At 45.1% G+C, this 24,536-nt stretch overlaps 2 protein-coding genes across 7 annotated transcripts in view; one reads left to right on the top strand and one right to left on the bottom strand.

The window, feature by feature from the left end:
• Positions 1–13,990, top strand: part of Ptpre (protein tyrosine phosphatase receptor type E) — a 150,791-nt gene extending 136,801 nt beyond the window's left edge. For 4 of the 6 annotated variants that reach the window (XM_028772531.1, XM_028772533.1, XM_028772535.1 and 1 more), the window contains 6 exons: positions 730–806; positions 2,033–2,167; positions 5,784–5,909; positions 6,662–6,828; positions 9,113–9,248; positions 10,919–12,060. In XM_028772531.1, the coding sequence (XP_028628364.1) occupies positions 730–806; positions 2,033–2,167; positions 5,784–5,909; positions 6,662–6,828; positions 9,113–9,248; positions 10,919–10,993 (716 nt within the window). In that variant the 3' untranslated portion in view covers positions 10,994–12,060. Of the gene's footprint in view, positions 1–729; positions 807–2,032; positions 2,168–5,783; positions 5,910–6,661; positions 6,829–9,112; positions 9,249–10,918; positions 12,061–12,647 lie in introns of those variants that run through there. The other 2 variants (XM_028772530.1, XM_028772532.1) reach the window with 2 other exon arrangements.
• Positions 13,991–17,971: 3,981 nt separating this feature from the next.
• Positions 17,972–24,536, bottom strand: part of Mki67 (marker of proliferation Ki-67) — a 26,720-nt gene continuing 20,155 nt past the window's right edge. Inside the window, 3 exon segments of the mRNA XM_028772536.1 lie at positions 17,972–18,304; positions 21,219–21,647; positions 22,379–24,536. The exon segment at positions 22,379–24,536 is cut by the window's right edge and continues 10 nt beyond it. Coding sequence (XP_028628369.1) covers positions 18,248–18,304; positions 21,219–21,647; positions 22,379–24,536 — 2,644 coding nt within the window. The 3' untranslated portion in view covers positions 17,972–18,247.

Below are 24,536 nucleotides of genomic sequence, written 5' to 3'. Positions count from 1 at the left end.
CACCTCCTCTCTGGAAGCAGAGAGTTGTAGGAGGCTAGGCAATTCACCCCCCAGCCTCTACACCTTGGTTCTCGGTGGCTTCAGTGTCTCCCTCGGCAGCTGCTGATCCTATCTGGTTACCTTCCCCTTGTTCCTAACTGCAGTATTTTTAGCGTTTGTATTTGGGGATATATTATACTGATGATTGAATAACAAAAATGATAACTGGATTGTTTTCAGAGCTTCCCTGAACCACTTAAGGAACTTATTTGATAACACAGACTTCCCAAAGAGATGGCTTTATTAATATTCTTGGTCTGTGACTTAATTCCTTTTCCTGTTGCTGTGATAAAATACTCTAACAAAAAAACAAGCTAAGGCAGCACTGATTCTGGCTCAGGGTTCAAGGGCACAGTCCACTGTGGTGGAGAAGTCAAGGCAGGGGAGCTTGAAGCAGCTGGCCACATCACACCCACAGTCAGGAAGCTGAGAGCGATGAATACGTGCTGCTGCTCAGCTTGTTTTCTCCTTTTTACACAGTCTAGGATTCCTTGGCCAGAGAATAGCCCTACCCACAATTAAGATGGGTCTTCACATAAATTAGTGTAACCAGGATTATCCCCCACCAGTTTACCCAGAGGCCCATCTCCCTGTGAGTCTAGATCTCATCAAGTTCACGGTTAACCTGGACCATCACAGTCTATAAGGGATGCTCATACCTACACTAACAAAGAAAATCCTGCTTCACAGATGACTTCAATCGGGTAATCCTCTCCATGAAAAGAGGGCAAGAGTTCACAGACTATATCAACGCATCCTTCATAGACGTATGTATCGCAGCCCTGTGTGTGTGTTCATTGCAACATGTGACTCCTTCCTGTATAAATATGTGTCCTTGAGTGTGAACATTGCTTTCCATACAACAAGAAGCACTGACACTCCATTTTCATGGCAGAATTACTTTGCTTTTAAAATAATAAACAGTGAGCCAAGGGTGGTAGTACATACCTCTAATTCCAGCCATTGGGAATTAGAGGCAGAAATATTAGGCGTTCAAAGCTAGCCTCAGCTACATAGGGACTTGGAGGTCAGCCTGTACTATATGAGACCCTGCTTCAAAAAAGTTGAATGGAAAAGGGAAAAGATGGGAACAGTGGTGTGTCAGCTGAGGACACTTTCTGCTCTTGCAGAGGGCCTAGGCTTGGTTCTCGGCACCCACATAGTGGCTCGTAACTACTACAACTCCAGTTTCAAGGGAGCCAAAGCTCTCTTTTCGTTTCCACAGACGCAAGGCATGTACATGGTACACATACATACATTCACTCAGGCAAGCACTCATACACATAAAATTCAAAAGCCAAAGAAACTTTTAAAAGACAAAAAAAAATCAACAAATAATGAGCTTTGGAAATGGGACCTAGTTTCATTGCTGAATAATTGTCTGTTTCCACATGACAATGGAAAGTTCCTCTGCATTTGCATATTGTGACACCACAGTTCAATTTGAAGAACACGTGTTGGCTCTTGAGTGATGTCTGTGACTTGAACTCACATAGACTGGGCAATTATCTGTCTGGCACACAGCTGGATCCAGTCTCCATGCACAGTGGAGTTGGCAGGGAAAGAGACAAGAAAGAACTTTGTGACCAAATGGCTATTAGCACTTCTGTCTCCACTGGAGCTAATGGACATGTTGAGACCGGAAGCCCCTGCTCTAGCAGTGCCTCTGCTCCGCTGTGATGGGAATCTAGCTGGGACAGAGAACCCATGAGAATCAAGGCCACTGAGTGCTGTCCTGGTAACTTTGGGCCTCTGATAGCTCTTAGAGATGACCTCTGCAACTAGGCCAGATGTATAGAGCACCCTGATAAAGAGACAATTCCTGCTTTATGGGTGTATCCATGGGCTGGGGCAGGCACCTGTGACAGCAGGCCTTCTGTTCAGTCTGTGGAACGTTGGAATTGCTGACATCAGCCTAGGGCTGCCCTGAGTGCCTGTGGAGGTGGTGGCTCTGGGGACAAGTAGCCTGTCCCTAACCTCTACTTCCCTCTAGGGCTACAGGCAGAAGGACTACTTCATGGCCACACAGGGGCCTCTGGCTCACACAGTTGAGGACTTCTGGAGGATGGTGTGGGAATGGAAGTCACACACAATCGTCATGCTGACCGAGGTGCAGGAGCGAGAGCAGGTGAGCAGGCTGGGGCGGGGCCTCTGTATGCTGGATGTATAAGAGACAGGTAGCTAATGGTATGATGCCTTAGCAGTGTGGAGCCTGAGAACACATGGGTGAGGCCAAACCAGGAGGACTGAGGAAGAAGAGAAGGAGAGAGGGAGGCTGGAATGATTGAGATCTTACTCCATCTTTGCTTCAGATGGGTGGAAGGGTGGTTGGCCCCAAATAGTCTTTGCCTTGGCTATCTTTACTCTTGCCTTGATGTTCCACCATTTTTTAAACGTCAAGGTCACAGCCTGTGAATGCAAAGGGCATTTGCTTCCTGTTTGCAATATGTGAAGGCAGACACTGATCTATGCTCCTGGTTGCTGTCCTAATGGATTAGATGCCTTCCACATTTGCATTTTCCCAGAGATCCAGCCATGGCCTAGTAATGTCACAAACCCAGAAAAGTACACTTTACCAGTACAGAGCATCTCTCTAAGTGCTACCCCAAAATATGGCCACAATGCTGAATCTATGTTTTGCTTTCTTTAAAAAACAAAACTTTATTGAGCTGTGCTTCACCCAGAAAGCAATCCATCTTTTGAAGGGAACAGTTGGTTAGGGTTTAATGTGTTCATAGTGTTTGACCAATATGTCTTCTGTCTAACTCCAAATCGTGGTCACCACCTCAAAAAGAAATGCTGTTCGATTAACAGTCACCACATCCCCACCCCTCCCAGCCTCAGACAACCACTGACCGGCTTCCTGACTCTGACTTGCTTCTCTGGACGCTGGTGTAAATGAAGTTGCACAGTGTGTGCTGTTTCGGGAGCGAATCTTCATTTGCCATCTTGTCCTCAAGGCTCACCCATTTGTAGCATAAACCTGGAGTTCATTCTTTTCCTTAACAACTTAACATGTGTAAACAATGTATCTTGATTGTAATCTCCCCAGCTTTTCCCTTCCCCTTCCCTCATGTACCTCGGAGCACATCCCCCTCTCCTCACCTTTCCTTTTTCTTGTAATCCACTGAGTCCTGACTGGTGCTGCCTGTGCGAATGTTGACTGGTTTTCTTAGATTGCTCTTAAGTGGGTCTAAAGCCAGTTCTGTGTCTACAGTGAGTTATCAACTACAGTGGTCACACAGTGTAGGGAAGACAGCATTTCATAGCCCTCCTCCCCATCTTTTGCCTCTTCTTTTCTGCTCCAGCCTCCCCGAGCCTTCGTGAGGCTGGGACGGAGCCAGAGCTGGATACAGATGTTCCGTTTAGGGCTGAGCACTGATTGCAGACCTCGTTCTTTTCATTGTTGTTCTTTACAAGATGCCATCGTGTGAATGGTTGTGCCACTTGTACTTCCCAGTTCGTCAGCTGTTGGACGCTTGTGCTGTTTCCACTCTGCTGCTGTGAACATCTGTTTTTGTGCAGGAATAACTTCTGTGTTCCTCACCTACATACCTGCGCGAGAATCACTTCCTTATGATCATTGATCAATACTTTAAAGATTTTTAAAATTATGTACTTGCAGGGGGTTACACAGGGGTGTGGCTGCACATGAAGGCCAGAAGAAGGAGTCAGATCCCCTAGAGCTAGAGGCAACTGCGAGTTGCTTGATGTGGGTGCTGAGAACCACATCCTGGTCCTCTGAAGAAAAGCAGTGCCTGCTCTGAGCCTCTGCTTCCTCATCCCTGTTTACCTTCCCAACTTCAGTGTTCGGGGGCTCTGGTTTCTCCAAATTCTTGACAACACTGGTGTTTTGTCCTCTTGACTAAAGCTATCCTGGTGGACATGTTATTTGTTTTGGGGGGGCATTAAACAGCTGGACATGGTGCATCTATCTATAATCCTGGCAATCGGGAAGAGGCAGCAGGAGGTTAGAGAATTTCTCTCATCCTCTTCTAAGAGTTCAGCTCAAGGCCAGGTTATAAAACTGTGTGCTCCTCTAGAGGACCTGGGTTCAATTCCCAGAAGCCTCATGGCAGCTCACAACTATCTGTAACTCCAGTTCCAGAGGATCCATGGCACCAGGCATGCAGACGGTACATGTGTGCACGCACATACACACATGTACGCATATGTGTACATGCAGGTAAAATACCCATACACACAAAAATAAATAAATCTAAAAAAATAATATATTCATGCCTAAAGAAACAGTTAACTTATTTTGCTTGTGTTGCAACTTTATATAAAGATTTCCATTGTGTGCAATCTTCTGGGATGTGGTTTTCCCAGATAGAGTAGTAGCTTTGCTGTTTTTCTATGTTTATGTCTGTGACTGTGTCTCAGCCCCCTCTCCACAGAACACACATCCTGTGTCCACTTCTTTAGCTTTTTCCACCCTTGATCGTGGTGCCAGTTCCATCCTGTTGTATGATAAGTGGTGGTGACAGGCTTCTGGCTGCCAGGGGTTTGCAGGTGCCAAGTAGACAAACTGTCAGATTGCAGAGTTTGTCCAAGAGTGAGGATTCCTGGTTGCTGTCCAAAGTGGCTTTTAAAGTGAATATCAGCAATGAATAAGACATATTCATCGGTCTGCCTGGCGTTTTGGGAGTGCCTAGAGTTCCCCAGGCACCCTGATCCTTGCTAAGAGGATGTTAATTTAGCTTTCTGTGGCCTTGATTGGCATTTCTCTCACTCCTACAAGGTGAGACATCATCTTACATACCTATGGTTGTCTTCTTTCTTGTATAAAATGCTTTCCCTTGCTCTTTACCTATTGCCTTTCTCACTGCTGTGATAAAATGCTAGACAAGAGCAGCTTAAGGAAGGACGGGTTTATTTTGGCTAGTGATTTGAGAGTGAGTCTGTCGTGGCAGCCTGAGCACAGGATACCTGGTCACATTGCATCAGCAGTCAAGAAGCAGACTGCTGGGCACCTGTGATCCACTCACTTCCTCCTGTTTGTTTACTCCAGGGCTCCAACCCAAGGAGTGCTACTACCGGTAGTCAAAGTGTGTTTCCCTGTCAGTTGAATCTCTCTGGAAACCTTCAGAACAGACTAGGTGTGTCTCCAAGGCGATCCTAAATCTCATCAATCTGTCAATCAAGATAGCCAACAAGCACCAAAGCTCCTGTTCTTCTACTGAGCTCTTTGTCTCCTTGTTGTTTTAAGAGTTCTTTACATATGGTGGATGCTCATCCTGGGCTGTTTTTATGTGGCTTGCATCTTACTGCATTCAGCAGCCTCCATTATAATCTTTGGATGATGGCTGTTGATGAAGCAAAGAGGACTTCATTGCAGTCTGATATTTCTGCTTTTTGCCTCAGGGATGCCCCAGTCTTTTATGCCTTCTTTTTTTATTAAGACTCAAAAAGTAATCTTCAAGGACAAAATTACAATATAGAGTAGTGAGATTTGTTTCCTGGCCTGATTCTAGGAGAAGCTGTGGCATTTACATCAACCTTACACAGTGATTCTGAGATTCGATTTCATCTTCCAGTTCCATTGAATAAATTTTCCTTTCTCTCATTTGGATCAGCATTCCAAAAATCAGGGTCTTTCCAGACCTGTCCTCTGCTCATGATCAACAGATACAGGATTTATCTCCATGTTCACAGAAGAGTTTCCTGGTTACGTGAAATGGCCTGACATCAACTCTGCACCCTAAGTGGCAACAACCAACCATTTTCTGTTTTCCTCCTAGGATAAATGCTACCAGTATTGGCCAACGGAGGGCTCAGTGACTCACGGGGATATAACCATAGAGATAAAGAGCGACACCCTGTCTGAAGCCATCAGCATACGAGACTTTCTGGTTACTTTCAAACAGGTATTAATCGCTGTGACCCCCCCCCCCAAACCCTGGTGAACCTGAAACATTTTCCCTTGGAAGGTGCTTACTTATATACCAGGGAAGTCCCTGAACTTGTCACCACCCACCTAAGTCCCAGGGAACCAGGAGAGGCCAGTGGAGCATCTGATGGTAGGTGTCCTATAAACTCTGGTTTCTGTGCCTCCTGCTGGAGGATGAGTTCAATGGCAAAGAGGTTCATTTCCTGGGTCTTACAATCACTGGGGAGAGTAACCTTAGCTGGGGATGGAGAAACAACAGATCCAAAGGAAGGACCCCTTCCAGAACCTCTCACTGTCCCTGTCCACACTGGGCCTTGACCTCTGACCACACAACGTCTGGTCTGTCTGGCTCAGTGAGAGCTACAAGAGCTCACAAGCTGGATCAATTCTGAACTGAAGATAGTCATTTCAGGAAGGCTCTCCCTGCTCCCTCCTGGCCAACAGTGGACTGCCTGAGCCACTGGGCTTGACTCTAACCCCTGGTGGGAACTCAGAGCCTAATTTCCCAAGAAATGTGACTCTTATCTTTGAATAAAACCACCAACACTCCTGAAAGGGCTGGTCAGAGCCTAATGGGGGTTCAGAAGGAAGCATAGTCACTAGCCAGGCCCCTGGACTGTCTGGGGGTAGACGGAGGGGGCTTCGAGACCCAGAAGGACTCATGGGCAAGGTGGGCAAGATCGCTGGCAGGATGTGGGCAGTCTTCTGAGACTTCTCTTTCATTTGCAGCCCCTGGCCCGCCAGGAAGAGCAGGTCCGCATGGTGAGACAATTCCATTTCCATGGCTGGCCTGAGGTTGGAATCCCTGCTGAGGGCAAAGGCATGATTGACCTGATTGCTGCAGTGCAGAAGCAGCAGCAGCAGACAGGCAACCACCCCATCACCGTGCACTGCAGGTGAGCTGCCCCTCCCTCACGGGGGCCATGTCCCATCGGGACAGCAAAAGCAAACCAGATGTTTCTGGAGACCTACCCTGCAGCTAGAGAGGGCTGGACAGCTGCTCTCTGGGGATTGCTTACCTAGACCATGTGTCACCTTCCCTTTCACACACACACACACACACACACACACACAACTTCACAGATGGGCACAAGAGCTACTATGTTACACATGCAGAATGTACATACATTTGAGGAATCGCCAGAGTGGACACAGTGGGCTATAACCTGTTGAAGTCACACAAACCTCCCGGCAAAGCCCTCAGATACCCTCCTGAACTTCAGCTTCCCTGTGTTCACTCTGAAAGGCAGCTCTGACTTTGTCTGCCCCTCCCCTCATTGCCCACCCTCTCTCCTAGCCTTGGAAACATTCAACGCAGCTGAACAAAAGCACAAGACAGAACACGAGGACCTCACAAAAACAGGTCTAGCCTGGTATTTCTCTGTGTGTGATTATGAGATTACATAAATGTAACCCATAAAGGTCAGAGGTCAGTCTCAGGCGTTGTTCTTTCAGTGTAAGCCATTCACTTGGTTCTATATTTGCTGATTAAACTATCTTGGGTAGCCATGGAGCCCCGGGGATCCTCCTAGTCTTCACTGCTCTGGCCCTGGGATTACAAGCACTCACTACCATGCCTAGCTTTTAAAAGTAGTATCTGGGAATTGAACTCAAGTCCTATGCGTGCACAGTGACTACTGTACCAACTGAGCCTTCTCTCTAGACCTCAGACTGAAATCTCTAAAGTAAACCTGTTCATGTACCCAGTCAGCTGCAAGGGCAGAAACGCATTCCTGGTGTCCCTAGAGACAGTAACTAGTCAGGCTCATGGCAGGAAGCATATGAGAAAGCATGAATGTATGACAGATATGCAGCTCCCCTCCATCCCTGGCTGGACAGGCCCTGCCCTACACTATGCTACCTGCTCCAGTAATCTTGTCCACACTTGCCAAGCCCTGGCAAGCAGTTTAGAATGCTTTTATTCTTGGGTGATTCTCACTAGCGCTGGAGCTGTGGCTGCTTCATTTTCTGAACATCTGACTTCCTCTTTGGAACACCCTTTATTTTTGCCCACTATCCTATCTCTTGTGTCTAAGGAGCCCCTGTTTAATAAGAGAGACGGACACTCTCCCTGTGTGGATAATCCACCTAGTGCAGACCATGCCTGGCCAGCAGGTGGCGCTCACACCTCAGTTTTCAATCCTGAAAGCCTTTCCAGTATGAACTAGAAAAGAGTTGAGTGGCTCTTTGTTTTGCAAAGCAGGAGATGAGTTCTGCAAGCCTGGGGCACCCGGTGGCAGCCATGGGGATGAACCACAACAATAGGTCCTGAACTTCAGAGTAGACCCATTTGTAGAGATTCCAAGAGCTCCAAGGACAGCTGTGCCCCTCCAGAGGATACTAGAAAAGGCTGGCCTCGTGTCTCCTTTAGCCTCTCCCAGCTCTCTTCTGTGAGTCCTGGAACATCAGGCCAAGTGTCATCTTCAGGGGAACCCACTATTCCAAGCAGAGAGCATCTTACTATGCTATCCCCAAACTGTAGCCTTGACATGTCAATGCCCCAGAATCCTGGCTATGGCACTTGCCAGGGTCTCTTCTCCCTGTACCTAAAAGAAAAGGTTTGCATCTCTAATGCATCCTAAGTAATGCTGAGCTGACAGTCAGTCAAGGAATCATACTATTTGTAGCCACTACTTCAAAGCATCTAAGTTGTCCCCATCTGTTTCCAACTTTTATGCTTAGAGAAGGAAGCAGTGTTCTGTTTGCTGGATCTTGCTGTATTATGTGTATAAATGATCTCTTAAGTGACAGTCGAGGGGGTTGGGAGATGGCCAAGACACTATAGCGTTTTGCTGTATGATCATCTTTACCCACATAAAAAGCCAGGTGCCGTGGTACACATCTGTAATCTTTGGTGCAAGTTAGGCACAGACAAACCAGTCCCTGGGGGCCTGGTAACCAGCCAGCCTAGCCAAGACAGTGAGCTCTAGGTACAGTGAAAGACCCTATCAAAAATGAAAATGCAAAGCAATAAGGAAAGGCAACACACATAGACCTCTACATGCACGCACACACACACACGTACATGCACAGCACCACGCACAAAGATGCAGTCAGACATGGGTGCCTTTCGGTGACTGATATTTCTGTTCTCCCCTGGGGTTGGGGAGTAAGTGGTCAGGTCTCTTCCCCATGTGCCTCTTGCTTGCTTTGCCTTCACTATGCATGTTCTCTCCACAGCGCGGGAGCAGGGCGGACAGGTACGTTCATAGCACTCAGTAACATTTTGGAACGAGTGAAAGCTGAGGGACTCCTTGATGTGTTTCAAGCTGTGAAGAGCTTAAGGCTTCAGAGACCACACATGGTGCAAACCCTGGTAAGAAGCCGATTGTTCTGACGTTCCAGAAGAGTCGAGAATTGTTTCGTGTGTTTGATGTCAGTTTCATTAAAAGGAGCGCCCGGTGTAAGGGAGGGCTGGGAGGGTCCTTGTCCCAGAGTGCCTGACCTAGCTGCAGCCTTTCACAGGAAAGCCCTTCCCCGGTCTTAAGGGGAGTCTTCCCAGCAAGACTCAAGAGGAGGAGCTCATGCACAAATTGTATTTCCATTTAAAAAACACAGTCACAGAGTTCAAAAGCAGCCCTGAAGTTCAAAGCCCGGATGCTTGTTCCTTTCCATGTTCCACTGTAGCATTTGGTCTGTTTGCCTTTAGAAGGTCTCTCTCAACCTCAAGGCCCCTCCAAGGGTCTTGTTGGGAGGAGGAGGGTCTCCTAACATCCAATTGCTCTACATTTTCTCTTTCATTAGCCAGCACACACTTCCTGGTTAGAGGGAGAGAGTCTGCACTCAATTCCAAAACGTTTCATGTTGAAGGGGCAAGTGCAGTCTTAAAGGCTGAATCCATCACTTCCCAGGGCCTCCTAATGAGGACCTCTCTTCCACCTCTCTTTCCCTACATGCTCTTGGCAGGTGGCCTGACCCATGTGCAAGGACAGGTGGGCTGTGGCGGTGACAATGGAAAGGCTCTACGTGAACCTAAGACCTTTAGTCTTGCAATCCTAATGACGTCTGTATTAATATAAAAGCATATGATTTTTATTTGCTTAACAGTTATAAATTAGGTAGTGTGAGCTTTATTCTTCAGTGTTAGAACTGGATCATTTCTTTTGTTTGTTTGGTTTTTTCCACTTCAGAAATAGTTTTCATCCAGGTGTGGTGGCACATGCCTATAATCCCAACACTTGGGAGGTGGAGGCAGGAAGATCATCCTGGGCTACAGTAGGAATTCAGGCTAGGATGAGCAACTTGAAACTCTCTTAAAACAACAAATGACTCTCTCAACACCCCCCCCACACACACACACACACACTCGAACACCCACGCATTTCCTGGCCTTGGGAGATGGCTCTGTTGATAAAACACTTTGCAAGCATAAGTACCAGAGTTTCGAAGAGTTTTGTCCCCACAGAGTCACCCCTCCACATACACACAGGATAATGGACCCAATGGCATCTACTTGTGACCCCACACCTAGGAGCCAGAGAAGGCTTCCCGGGGCTCACAGGCAGCCAGCCTAACTGACTTGGCAGTTTCTGGGCTAGTGAGAAATGCCGCCTCAAAAAACCAAGCAGACAGTGCCTGAGGAAGGACACCTGAGGTTAGCCTCTGTCCTCCACATGCAAGCTAACACATGTGTACCTGCACACACACAAGTGTGCGAACAGGTATGCACCCAAACACAAGAAATATCTTCCAATGTCAATATGAAAAGCAGGGTTGTTTGCCTAAGACCATTCTGAAAATACACTAGTGTGAACCTGAAAATTGTTGTTTTCTGCACGGACAGACAGCTTGGTTTAAAACACGTCTCGTGCCTAAAAGGCACATTATGTAACAGAAGCTGATGTGTGGGAGGGAGCTGCAGACTTTGATGCATCAATAGACTGACTGACAACTGGGCTTCTAACGCATCTTCTGATTACATGCATCAAGTATTCGTGAAGCAGTTTATCATTAATATATTATTAATACACTCTTGTTCTCTTTCAGGAGCAATATGAATTCTGCTACAAAGTGGTACAAGATTTTATCGATATATTTTCTGATTATGCTAATTTCAAATGAAGATTCCTGCCTTAAAATATTTTTTAATTTAATGGTCAGTATATTTTGTAAAAAAAAAAAAAAAAGATCATGTTAATTTATTTCCTAGTGGATATTAATACCCTTCCTAATTCCTTTGTATATATTTTGTTATGTTCTAAAGGCTACCTGCTGTAAGGTAAATTGTAAATACCCTTTTTAAAAAATTGGAATAACATGTTAAGGTCAAATACTATCTGGGAAGATATATATTTCTGCTAACATCAGTCAGTACCTTAGTTCTATTAGAGTCACGTTATGTGGTGTCACAAATCATGTGCCACGTGGTGTCACACATCTGTAAATGTAGTACTTAACATGTCAAATGTGTTTGTGAAAAGACACTAAACCCCGAAACCCCTTGTGGAGAAAACAGTTGAGGACTCTGAATCAGATCACACTTACTCTCCCCACCAGCTGTTGTCCCCATGGCATTGGAATGTGGCTCGGTGTACATGGGGGCTTTAGCACAGTCCTAGGTCTCAGCCATGTGGTCCATCCTTATATTTGAAAGATCAGAGAAGGAACCAGGCATGGCAGTGGAGAGCTCTACTATTAGCACTTGAGGGGCTGAGGCATAAGGATTTGGTTCAGGCCAGGCCAGGCCAGCTTGGGCTACAGTGAGACTCTGTAAAACAATCAGTCAATCAAACAAACAAACAAAGGGTTTTGTAACCCAAATCCAGGTCTCAGTTGTACAAGGGTAGATGGGGACTTTCCCGTGAGTTTTAGAAGGCATTTATTTATGAAAGGCTGTGTAGTGCCACTGTAGAGTTGATAATGGGATGTGTTGGTACCAGGCCATCTATTCTCACAGGCATCCAGGATCCTCCAAACTAGCCATCCAAGCTGTGTTCCTGGAACCACTTGCTGTCTGTCTGCCTGTGTGCCTGGCTCAGAACGACCTAAGCTCATTTCTGATGTCCTGCCCACTGGCACAGTTGTCTGTACTGACCCTAATTGGGCCTACAGGCTCACTGCACAGCTATTTCTCTCCCTTCCACATAGAAATGAATTGTCTTACACACACACACACACACACACACACACGGGAACAAATGGTAGAATGGCCACAAACAATTGCACTGTCAATTTCCTGACAGCCATTTTGGTATGTCAGCTTTTCTTTGTAAAAAGTTAAGATGGTTTGTAAGAAAAGAATTCTTAAAAATCTAGATTTGTACAGTTTTTTTTTTTAAAAAAATGTCCCACCTCTTGGTGTTTAATTTAAGAGAGAGAGAGAGAGAGAGAGAGAGAGAGAGAGAGAGAGAGAGAGAGAGAGATCCTAATTGGAAGTCTAGTTTACCTTTGGTAGAAACACTGCTGAAGCCTCTGAGCCCAGGCAGCAGTGACAGGCACACTGCCTGAGGGGTAGGTTAGAAGGATGGAGAGGGGGAGGATGAGTGTAGAAACATTGACTTCAATAAAAATGATCTTCCTGTGGCATTTAGATACCTAGCAAATGAGCACAATGTAAAAAAAAAAAAAAGACATCTGGTCTAATTCATTGAAGACTTTGAACATACAGTTTGGGTACTTTTCTTTTTAACTTTTTAAAAGAGAAATGAAATCTCTGTAATCTCCATAGAGGGCTGATCATGCACGCTTATTGCAGTTTGTCCTTGTTCGTTTATAGTGTGTACGGGGGACAACCCCAGGGTCCGTCACTGCTTCATACAGGTGAACAGGTCACCAAGCTTCTCTTCGGCCCTGAGTTCTCTTCAGCTCTGAGTTCCATCCAGAGGCACAAGCTGGCACCCAGCATGCAGGGTGAGAGCACACAAAGGCTGCTGCCACCACCACCAGCTGTGGCCAGGGCTGGCTGCCTGTGCTTTCTGGGACCTCCCCTTCTCTGAGCAGCAGTGGGGCACAGGCAGAAGGCAGAAGAGCAAGGAGCTTTTCCTGGCCAGTGGTCTTCTTTGCCTCCATCTTAGACCTCAAGCTCAACGCTTTACTTTAACTGAAATGAGACAATGGGCAGTAAGCCCACTAGAACGAAGGGGACCTCACACTGGTCCCAAGCCAAAGTTTGGCCATACACGTTAGCACCCCAACTTAGTTACTGGTCCTTACAATCCCAGGCATCTCTTGTATCAAGAAATGCTTTAGGGTAGATCTTTTCAGGATGTCTAGAGTAAAGTATTCTAATGTGTGTTTTTCCTCACCTTGGGGCTGTCCCAGGTTCTCCTGCAGGAACCCTGCCTGTTTCTAAACAGCTTGTCCCACTCCAGAAACAGAATCCACACTCCTGTGGGCACAGTTGGAGCAGCACTTATACTTTGGAGGGGCCAATCCCTCTAGTCTTTTGGCTAATAATGTCATAGCCAAATTCAGCCTCCCTAAGACACAGAGCCTCTGTGTGCAAGGGGCCTCCAAAGGGGGTGTGGGAGGGGGCTCAGCATCTTCTCTGTGTACCTGGCATGTTCTTTTCTTCTTCCTTCAGCCAAAGAAGGTCTGTTGTACACCTGTCAACAGCCTGGCACCAACAACCTTCTTAGTTCTTTGTTGCATGCAATTGTGTTCAATGCCAAACAGTAATCAGAGCTGAGCGTTCTGATCAGGTGCGTCCCTTGGTCACTATGTGACTTGCTTTACTTTTCTCTCTCCATGGGCTAGATGAACGAGGAATGCACACCTGTGTTTTCCAAGGTATTTTTATGTGTTTTTAAAACCTTTTTAAAATGAGCCTGATACCTGTTTCAGCATTTGGCCACGTTATTGGTTTTTGATGGGTTTTTTTTTTCACGTATATTTACTGATATATTTTTGTTTGTAACCAAGCCATGTTTAATTTATGTGCAATCTTTATAATATGTGTATGTGTCATGGTTCCAACTCTCATATATTACTCCTTGATTACATTTACCGTTTGATCTTGCTCTGATTATGCCAGTGAATGTCGATGAATTCTTGAGACATGTGAACAGCAAGATCGAAAACATCCTGATGCAAGAATAAACCTCTGACTACCAGCCTGTACCTGTGCTTCTGCCTTCACATTTAAGAGTTTGTGTGTGTGTGTGTGTGTGTCTCGAGAGTGCATGCAGATACATGTAAAGGCCATAGGACAATGTTGGGTGTCATCGTTAGGAATATTGCCTACCCTGTTTAAGAATGGGATTTTCACTGGCCTGCAGCTGACCAACTAGGCAAGGCTGGCCAGCCAGTGAGCACCAGAGATTTCATCTGAACTCCCCAGCGCTAGGATTATAGAAGTGTGACACTATACCCATGCACTTTATGTGGACTTGGGGGACTGAACTTGGTTCTCATACTCACAAGCCAAACACTTTACCAAACAAACTATTCCAATCCCACTGTAGGCTTTTAAAATGTAGGTCTGACTTGGCCCAGAAACAGCTTCTAAGGGGGAGTGAGCAGTGGAGCCAGAGTCATAGGTCTTAATGGTCTATGGTAGGCAGGTGTCAATACAAGAGGCACAGATGTTGACTCCCAGTGCAAGGAGTTCATGTTCTGTCAGGGTCCAGGGAGGACTGAGTCTGGAAAGTAGAGCCCTAAGATTTCCGGAGAAGATGGTAGCAATCTTTGATACCCATAACCAAATAGGATCAGAAAATTCTAACGGCCCTTCTATTTCACCTCCCTTGCCAGCCCTCCTGGGTTCTTCTTTATGCCTCTGATAACCCCCTAAACTCCCCTTCACTTTCCCTCTGTTGTAGCCTGAGTGTGAAATGTGCCCCATTGGCTCATATGCCTGAACACTTGGTCCCTAGCTAGTGATACTAATTGGGAAAGCTGTGGGCCCTTTAAGGAACAGGTGACTAGAAATGGGCCTAAGGATTTTTAGCCCAGCCCTGCTCCAACCAGCCTTCTGTTCCTGCCACCATGCCTTCTTCATTATGCTAGACTATCCCCACAAACTGTTAAGTCAAAGCTTCCCTAAGTTACTTCCTGCCAGGTATTCTGTCACAACAGTGAGAGAAACAGCTAGTATGTTTCCCAGCCTCTCACACTCACCAGCCTCCTGGGCCCAGTGTGGAACTTAAGATTCTCTTGTGTTGATTTAATAAATCAGATTGGCCCTGTTATATTTGTGATTTGAAAATCTTTAATTTCTTTCTAAACAAACTTCATCAGTTGTGGTAGTTGCTGGGGCTAGTATTTTAGCGGCCTCTTATGCTTGTGGATACTAATGTTTCTTCCTAGCTAAGCAAGATCTCACTCTGCTGGTTTTTGTTTGTTTGTTTGTTTCTTTTGTTTTTGCTTTGTTTCGCTTTTATTTTATTAAAGCACAGTGCTGGCCTGGTGTCACATGCCTTTAATCCCAGTACTCAAGAGACAGAGGCAGGTGGACCTGAGAGTTCAAGGTCAGCCAGGGCTATACAGTGAGAACTATTCTGTTGGAACTTGAAAGATAATGCTGAGAACGGAGGCCGGACTTGTCAAGTTTTAGAGGGAAGCAAAGACTACCAGGGCTGTTTGTATACTTTCAAAGACTATGTAGCTTCTAGTCAGCTGGGACTGAGAAATAAGCTATGATTAACATTAGTCCAGCACCATTGAAAGGAAACTTTTACTTTACTAGGACAATGCATGATGACTGGCTGGGGCTGAGAAATTAGCTGTGATTAAGAGACCAGAATCACTGAGGTGGAATCTTTTGTATTACTCCTGGCCTAGAGTTTCCCTTTTCAGAGCTTCATATAAAATCTAGTGCTGAGACTTTGGTGTTCCAAATCGTCCTTCTACCTTCTCAATGGAGAAACCCCTCATGACAGAGCTTGGAGGTACAGGTCCTCTGAAGATGATCATAATTAGCTTGACTTCAAGCACTGGCCAAAGGCGACAGGAGCTACAAGCAGTATTCTATTCTGTTAATCCTAACTACCCTGAGACGGAGCGCTGAGAACATCATTCTCTAGACCAGAAAACTGCCTGTTACAGTGAAAAAGATGTGCCCCAAGTCACACTGCAACGAGCAGGCGAGCTGGGATTACATGCTATTAAACTTAATCAGTTTAGTCAAGGGGCTAGAAATTGCATTTCGGATCCCAATTCTCACTAGGAGCCCAGATGCTACTGACAACTAAGGACCTGCCCTAACCTGGGACAGTTGCTGGAGTGGGAGAGGCCAGGAAGCTTCTTTGGAGCTAAGTTCAACATTGCAATGAATAGTATTGATGAAGTGCAGGGGTGGGTCAAGTTCCAGGCAGGGAAAACAGTAGTTGTTTTCGAGAGAGGCAGGAGCAAATGACAACAAAACAGGAAGAGTCATAGAGGATCTAGGAGGCAAAAAGTACAGTATCTTGCCTTTCTTGGGAATCTCCCATCATGCTTTCTGCTGGGAAACAGACATTGCTAGAGACCATAACTAAACACTTGGGGATCGGGTGGATATTTGTTATAATCAACCAACAAATGGGTCTTTCTCAGATCTCCACACAAAGATAAATAAAGGATAGGTTCTATGAACGTGTTTTGAGTAACGGTATCACCCTCAAATGAGCTTTTTAGTTTACGGAGTGGCTGCACATGTGTGCACGTATACCTACCAGGTGCACACAATGGCCCATGCAAGCTGACAAGGTGGTGTGGAGGCCTAAGGTTGATTTGGGACATCTTTCTACTGGATCTTCTTGGCTTAGGGTGGCTGGCACGCCTCGGGGACTCACCTGACTTCATATCCCAATACTGGGGTTACAGACTTATGTGACCAGGCCCATCTCTAACATAGGTTCTGCTAATCTGTTCTTGCCTTCTTGCCTGCATAGTAGCTGCTTCATTGAGCCATCACCTCAGTCCTGGGTGAGCTTTTCTAATCCAGCCCCTAAGGACAACCCTTTTAAGCTCTTGATGTATTAGTTACCTCAGTGAGAAAATGTGCTGACATGGCTCAGGCAGAATATCCTGTAACTGAACAGGTGTTCCTCTTTCCCTCATCACCATGTTCCATTCAAATAGTGTGCCGTTGACTACAATTTCCCATATACATGTGACATTTCTAATTCCACACATCAGAACAATTCATAACCAAGGCTCCTGTTACTTTAAAGACTTTGTTTGACTTTAGGATTCAAGTCAATGAAGGACAATTTCATGCCTCACACCCTCTAACAGGTAAAAAGGGCTCTTTCTTCTGTGCCTTCTGCTCTGCACAATCTCTTCTGCCAGCTCCACTGTCACCCACCCTATGAAGCTTCAACTGTCCCCTTATGAATAATGAGCTGCCTTTCCTTGATTATAGAATTCCTGAGTTAGATGCAATGGCAGAACTCCTAGACTCACCCAAAATGCCAAATCCCTGCCTTCACTCAGTGTATCTCAGATGGGATGGAGAAGTGAAGGTTAGGGCAATAGCTGACCAGGGCACACACTAGGGCACACTGAAGCCTGTCTTCCAGCACTGGGCAGAGATATCTGGAATGATATGTTGCTGTTGGAAACAGAAAGAGGACTAGCAGGCAGAGTGCAAAGTACAAAATTGCATATGTAAATACACGGTGGAGATATAGGGTTAAAGTGAGACTTGGAAGATAAGCATCTCATACCAGACACCAGGATGACCTCATGCTGCCAGGCAAGAGGTCAGAGAAAGCACGTGATAAAAGCAGAAGCTAGGAGACTAGAGTGGTATACTCTCCAACAGAAAAGGTTCCATAGGCAAGGCAGCCAACTCATTCAATACAGATGCCTAATGAAAAGCACAGGCACCAACCACTCTTTAACATTGCAACCTGTGCCCCTGAAGGTGAGCTCATCAGTCATCCTTGTCAGACGTTTCTAGCAAAGGTCAAAGGCCCAAAGGATCTGGCTGACTTGTATAAATGACTAATGGTCATAGACTACAAACCAAATGCTCCATCGTACAGGTATCCTGTGTAAGCTCTGCTGATATAACTGCACAACTAATATTTAATGAGTGGAAGAACACTTCCTTCCCCTCCTTTATGATGGCAGACAGGAGCAGCTGCAGTTGCTCAGAGAGGCCACAGGAGGCAGTGAATTTCACAGAGCTTTATTGGGTAGGACAGAGGGCTACATTTCTGCCTGCTTACCCCAAACATTAAACTGTTATTGCTCTGAGACCCCTAGTGATCTCCTTCATGATCTCCATTGGAGCTTGAAGAGAGTATGACCAGGAAAGCTCAAAGCTTCCTTCCTTAAACACGGGCAGTATTATTTACAGTTCACCTTTACACTGGAGGTGAAAATAACACTAGAATTTAACACTAAGCCAAATTTATTTTTCCTTCTTAAATGTCTTTGCAACGTAGTTTAACTTTTCTGGTGACTTCTTGTTCTTAACTTCTTGGTGTATACAATGTCTTCATCCTGTTTGGGAAGAAAAATACAACTCCTAAATAGTGTGAAGGAACAATTTTTGTGACCAGCTCAACTCGATGAACCCCTCGTCCTTACTAGGTGTCATTCAGGTCTCTTTTGAGGGGCTAGAGAGATGGCTCAGTGTCTAGGGACACTTTCTATACTTACAGAGGACCTAAGTTTAACTCCCAGTATCCAAATGGTGGCTCACTACCATCCAGGGGATCAAATGCCCTCTTCTGACTGACCTCTGTAGGCAGGCACATGGTACATACACATATACACACATGCGCGCACACACAAACACACAAACACACACACACACACACACACACACACACACACACGGCAAAACATTCACTATATATTAAAAAAAACAAAAACAGTGTTTTTAAAAAGAAAAACTTAAAGTTGAAAATTACTTTTACAATGCGTACCTTAAGGTTGCTTCTTCCTAAATGGTTTCTTACTTAGCTTTTTAAACAGATTCTGTGCTCTTTGACAACTTTCTAACATATACAAGTTCTCCATCACTATATGTGGTTCACTAATTAGAAAACATCATTCAGAAAAATTGAATGTGGCCTAGATGAAAACTTAAGTGTCCTAAAGCCAACCTCCCACAGACAAAGGACAGTCAATATGTCCTGAGGTCTCCTCTCTGGCTGAAAAAGGATAGTGGGTCCTCTAAGGCAATGGGAAGATGGAGGCAGGCCCATCTACCTGGTAGTGGGGATCCAATCTACAAAAATCAAAAGATCACAATAGGCTCTTAGAGCAAAGTTCTGGTACCTGATAAATACAAGGCCCATCCAAATTAGGAAAAGCCAAGGTTGATGTTGGGCATACTTTAGATGCAGCTTTATGAGTGATCATGGACAGTTAAGAAAAGGAGACAGAAAACAGGAACTCTTAAGTGTGAGGCTCAGTGTGGACAAGAAGATCTTGGTATGTGAATGCTGTGGAATTCTAGAAAATAACAGGTAGATGCTAACATGGATCTACTGCACACATGTTAGAAAGGTACACACACCAGATAAGAGGCTTGCTCCTCCAGCATACTTGCAGGATGGACCCCCGGAAAACACCCCCCCCACCCCCCCCACACATATGCAGTATCTAGGTCTATGGGCAACAGAACAGACAGATACAGTCCTGTGAAAACTCGTCAGTGTAAGGAGTCTGCTGGGTACCAGTGAAGAGAGGAGGCCTGAGTGTCTATGATACAATGACTTGGCCTGATCACCCTCAGGGCTTGGCAACTGTGTTCAGGATCATTTGAGTAAAAACAAAACAAACAAACAAACAAACAAACTGGGTCTTATGCCTTCATTCTGATGCTTCATTCTGATAAAGCACTACTTTCAGGATTATGAATCTGTGCCTAGAGTTCTGAGGGAACATAAGATACGTTTATTAAGCCTGTGAGGCTGAGTTCCTAGTGTGTCTTGGGATATACAATGAAGGCTTACCACCATGAGATAGTTTCTGCTTCCAGACAGTCCACCTCCACTTCCTGAGTATTGCTCTACTTTCCTGAGCCTCTCTTCCATCCTCTAGAGTGGTGGTTCTCAACCCCTTTGTAGGGGTGTTAAACAACCTTTTCACAGGGGTCACATATCAGATATCATGCATATCAGATATTTACATTATGATTCATAACAATAGCAAAATTAATGATCAAGTCACAATCAAATAACTGTCGTGCCTCTTGCTCCATCCCTCAGCTATGTGCAATGTTTCATGGACTCTGGGAAGCCTGGATCTCCTTGCGCTGTCAGTCACGTTTCTTGGTTTACTCTAGAAGTGGTTAGGACTGCAGCTTAGCACACCTCTGCCTTGAGTGGCTGTCACTATCTTTATCTCATCAGCTATCTCAGAATGTTCGGAGTATGTTCAGGTTCAACTTGAGTGCTGAGAACAATTATGTGTTGCTCCCACAAAAGTAACTGCCCACCCCATCTTTAACTTTTCCTAGACTCCTGCTTAATGTAACCATGCCATTGGGAATGATGCAAAGCACAAACAGTGCATGAACATTTACAGTCTACTAGCTTAGATACTGTGAGCTTTGGGTGCTGAAACAACACACATCCCACTGAGTAGAATTTACCTATTTCCATTTATTTGCTTAGGAGACAGACAACCCTGGGCTTATTCTGCCTTTTTTTTTTTTTATTTTTTAAAACCAGATTTATTCCTTTTTAATTTTTTTTTTTTTTTTGCCTTCACTTTTGTATGCGCACATGCCTGCTTGGTGCTTAAGGAGGTCAGAAGAGAACATCAGATCCCCTGGAACTGGAGTTACAGATAGCTGGGAGCCATGTGAGTCTAGGAATTACATCTGGCTCCTCTGAAAGAGCAGTTAGTGCTCTCAACTGCTGAGCCAATTCATTCAGCCATTTTAAAGGAAATCTTTTGAGGTCCAGACACGCCCACCTTTGTTTTAGTTAAGTGTTGCCCACCTAGAGAGGCTGAAGATGACATCTATAATCAGAAGCAACATCACAAACATCAGAAAATGGTATTAGATATAACTAGCTAGGTCTTCTGGAATGAAACCTTCAATAGGTAAATTCACTATTCAAAGTGGAACTATCAAACAGACACAAGAAAGTTGGTGGCCTGAATGATGGCTTCTCCCACTAGCATAGCAGGGGCTGCTTGAATGTCCTTATTTACCTTTGTAACCTAGGCATAAATATTAGAATGTTCTGGGTTGGCCGGGCGGTGGTGGCGCACGCCTTTAATCCCAGCACTTGGGAGGCAGAGACAGGTGGATTTCTGAGTTCGAGGCCAGCCTGGTCTACAGAGTGAGTTCCAGGACAGCCAGGGCTACACAGAGAAACCCTGTTTCAAAAAACCAAAAAAAAAAAAAAAAAATGTTCTGGGTTTTAGAATGTAAGACAGCAAAGGCCCTTACCTTCTTCGGAGTTTTTGCATCTTTCTTGGCACCTCGAGTTACTCTTGGCTTAGGTCCACTGTCCAAAGTGACTTTAGTTTTTCTGGATCTCAAACACCTAACATCTGAATCTGCAGAGACTCCTTTCTCTTTCTGAGTCTTTATCAAAATTTCTGCACCTGATTTGCTTGTTTTCTCTTCTGCTTCTGGAGGCTGGGGAATCTCAGTCTGACCTCTAGACCTCAAGCATGTTCTTTTCCCACTGACTTTGTCCCGAGATGTAGACTTCCTGGTTCCATCATCTGGATTCTGCAGTTCTGTCTCCTGGGAGGCAGTCTTCATAGTCTTCTCATTTTTCTTTATCCCAACCTTCTCTGCAGATGCATCAAACATGGGTCTTGGCTGTTTTTCACTGGTTTTCTTTCGGTGCCTAGAGCTCTGGGGTGTTTTCTAAGGGAATAAGAAGACAACCACAAAATTAGTTAAACCTAAAAAAATCCATCAGGAAAAAAAAAATAAAAGCAAAAATATAAAAAAAGAAAACCATAAATTTTATACCAATTAATTAACTAAGAGTTGTCTATGATATTCAAGGAAATGCCTTGGCTACTTTGTTCCTATGGAAAAATAATCATCTCTACTTGTAAATTATAAATTCATCAATCATAATGCCTATCAAAAACACTCCAGTTCATAGTATTGAAGAATGCCCATCATAAAGGCAGTAAATGAACTGCTGGTCCTTTAAAGATCATTAAGGTACAAGGCCCTGCAACCTTTGAGGGGTGCTATGGTGACCTCCCTGTTTTTTCATTCCTTCTCAAGGATATATAAACCTTAGCACCTGTGTCCTTAATAGAATACAGTCACATACACAGAACTACACTAACCACCTGTTCCCTGATTAATTCTTCAAACTAAAGATACATGCAATTCATTCACTCCTGAAAAGTACTACAGCTGCTTTTGATCAGCTCTTTTCCAGAAAGGAAAACATTTAGGAGTTAAGTCTATTCCTTGTGCAAATCCCCAAGGGATCACTGGCTACGGCTATTAATGGTAATAAATGAAAACTGTAAGGAAATGAATATTTACATGTGGATAAACTCCCAGCTATACACAAATAACTGCAGCAAAACACACCCTCCCTGACAGGTACTCATTAAGTCCATCTGCATCACCTGATCAGGAGTGACAGGGTTTTCTCTTTTGGCTTCCATTTCTTCTGTTTTTGTAATGGTGCTAACCTGCTCTTCCACTGAGTCAAGTTTCTTTGACATGATTCTCGTGCGTTTCATCTTCACAGGCTCAGGGGATACATGCCTCTTGCTGGAAGCAGTCCTTTGCTTCTTAGGTACAGGCTTCTCATCTGTTGCTTCCTGCTTTGGTGTTACAGAGCGCAAAACCCTGGTTCTCAGAATGCTTCCATCTCTTGTAGGCTTCCTCTTGGGGGACAGTAAAGAGTTGTTTTTGCTTTGTAATGCTGCAGGGTCTCTGGTATCCACCAACACTTCCTTGGGGTCCTCTTTAGAGGCCCTCAGCACTCTTCTGCATGTTCTCAGAGGTTTTACTAAGTCTGGCTCTTGCGGTAGAGTGCTCTTAAGGATATTAGTGTCATGTCTTAGTTTTTCAGAGTGGTCTGATATTTGGGTTATTTCTTTGGAGTCACCCAGGACTTCAAGAGGTTGAACCCCATCCTTATGTGATCTTAGCTGCCTCCTACTGCCAGCTACTTTGGCTACTGTATCTCCTGTCTGCTTTACAGGAGCCTTTGAAGCTTGGGTACCATTGTCATCAACTTCAGGGACCTTGCGGGATCGCATAGTTTGCCTTGATGTTTGCACTGTCTTCCTTACTGCTGAAGGCTCTTTGTCTGCCTCTACTTTCCCGTGTCTTGTCCTGGGATGTCTTGGTGAGGTTTGGAGGCTATCAACTTGCTCTGGTTGTAGATAATTACAGGGCATTTGTGTGGGTCCTTTATCACTTGCTGATTCCTCAGTATGACCTAGGGTTTGGATTGGTCCTTTGAGATCAGGCAATTCTAGGGTCTGTGCCTTTTCCTTGGGTACCCTCCGTGGCCTCTTGCTGACAGGCACACTTGCTACTGGGTCAATTTTCTGCTTTGTAGACTTCTTAAGCTCTTCAACATTTGTACTGTCACCCACAGGCTCTTTGAGTGTGCTCCTGGTTTTCCTGGCTGGTTGCTTTCTCTGTGCGGTGGGCTCTTCTTGTATACTCACTTTGAACAGTTGTATTCTGACCTGCCTTTTTAAGCCTGCTAAGGTTTTCTTCTTTTCTAATTGTGGAGATTTGCAAGACATTCTTGTGGCAGTTTCCTCTTGTGAACTGGTCAGTTCTTCCAAGGGTTGGGTCTTCTCTTTAACTGTCCTTGGTTGGTTCCTCCTGCCAGTTAAACTTACAGTTGGGTCCTGTTTCTGTGCTGAAGAGTCCTTAAACTCTTCGATACCTTTATTATCATCTACAGGCTCCTTGTGTGTGTTTCTGGTTTGCCTTACCACTCTTGTAGTCTTTCTTTGTGGTATGGGCTCTTCAGTCACATCCAGTCTCCTCCTGAGTCTTCTTCTTGGCTGTGCCTCTAAAGCTGTATCGACAGGTTCTGGAGATTTGCTATGCATCTTTGTGGTTTTGTCAACAATAACTGAGTCCATTACCAACCTTGGAGCTTGGCACAGCTCTTGGAAGCCAGGCAGATCCTCCAGGGTCTTTGCTGCTCTTGTAATTCTTTGCCTCTTACTGCCAGGAACATGGACTGCTGCGTCTAATTTCCGCTTTACAGACTGCTTCCTTGTTTGAATGACTTTGTCTTCACTTTCTGGTTGTCTAGATAAGTCCACGATATTCTCTGACATTTGTGGATGCATTATGTCTCCTGAAAGTTCATTTTTGACATGAACTTTCCTCAGACCAGTTCTGGGCTGTCTCCGTGAGGCTACTGAAGTGTCTATTGGCTCTGGTGGTGGAGACCTGCTGGGCAGTTTTGCAAGATTGTCCAGTGTCACTGAATCCTTGTTATGGCCTGGTGTTTGGAAGAGCTCCTGAAGACCAAATAGGTCTTCTGGGGATTGGGACCTTTTCTGACACGACCCTTGCTGCCTCTTGCCACAAGTAACATGTACTGCTGGGTCCAATGTCTCAGCTAACAATACCTTCACATCTTTGGTCCCTCTGCCACGATCGACTGAAAGTGTGGGTGTGTGCATGACTTTCTGTGATGCACACATTGGCTTACTCAGCGGAGAGAGTGCTTCTCTCACATCCACCTTACTGAGAGCTGTCTTGGAGAGTCTCTTTGTGCTTGCTGGGGTTCTGACTGGTTCT

This window comes from Grammomys surdaster, unplaced genomic scaffold, assembly GCF_004785775.1.
Source record: "Grammomys surdaster isolate TR1022 unplaced genomic scaffold, NIH_TR_1.0 214, whole genome shotgun sequence".
Lineage (NCBI taxonomy): Eukaryota > Metazoa > Chordata > Mammalia > Rodentia > Muridae > Grammomys > Grammomys surdaster.
The sequence above is the reverse complement of the archived record's forward strand: the minus strand, read 5'-3'. Positions and strand labels throughout refer to the sequence as shown.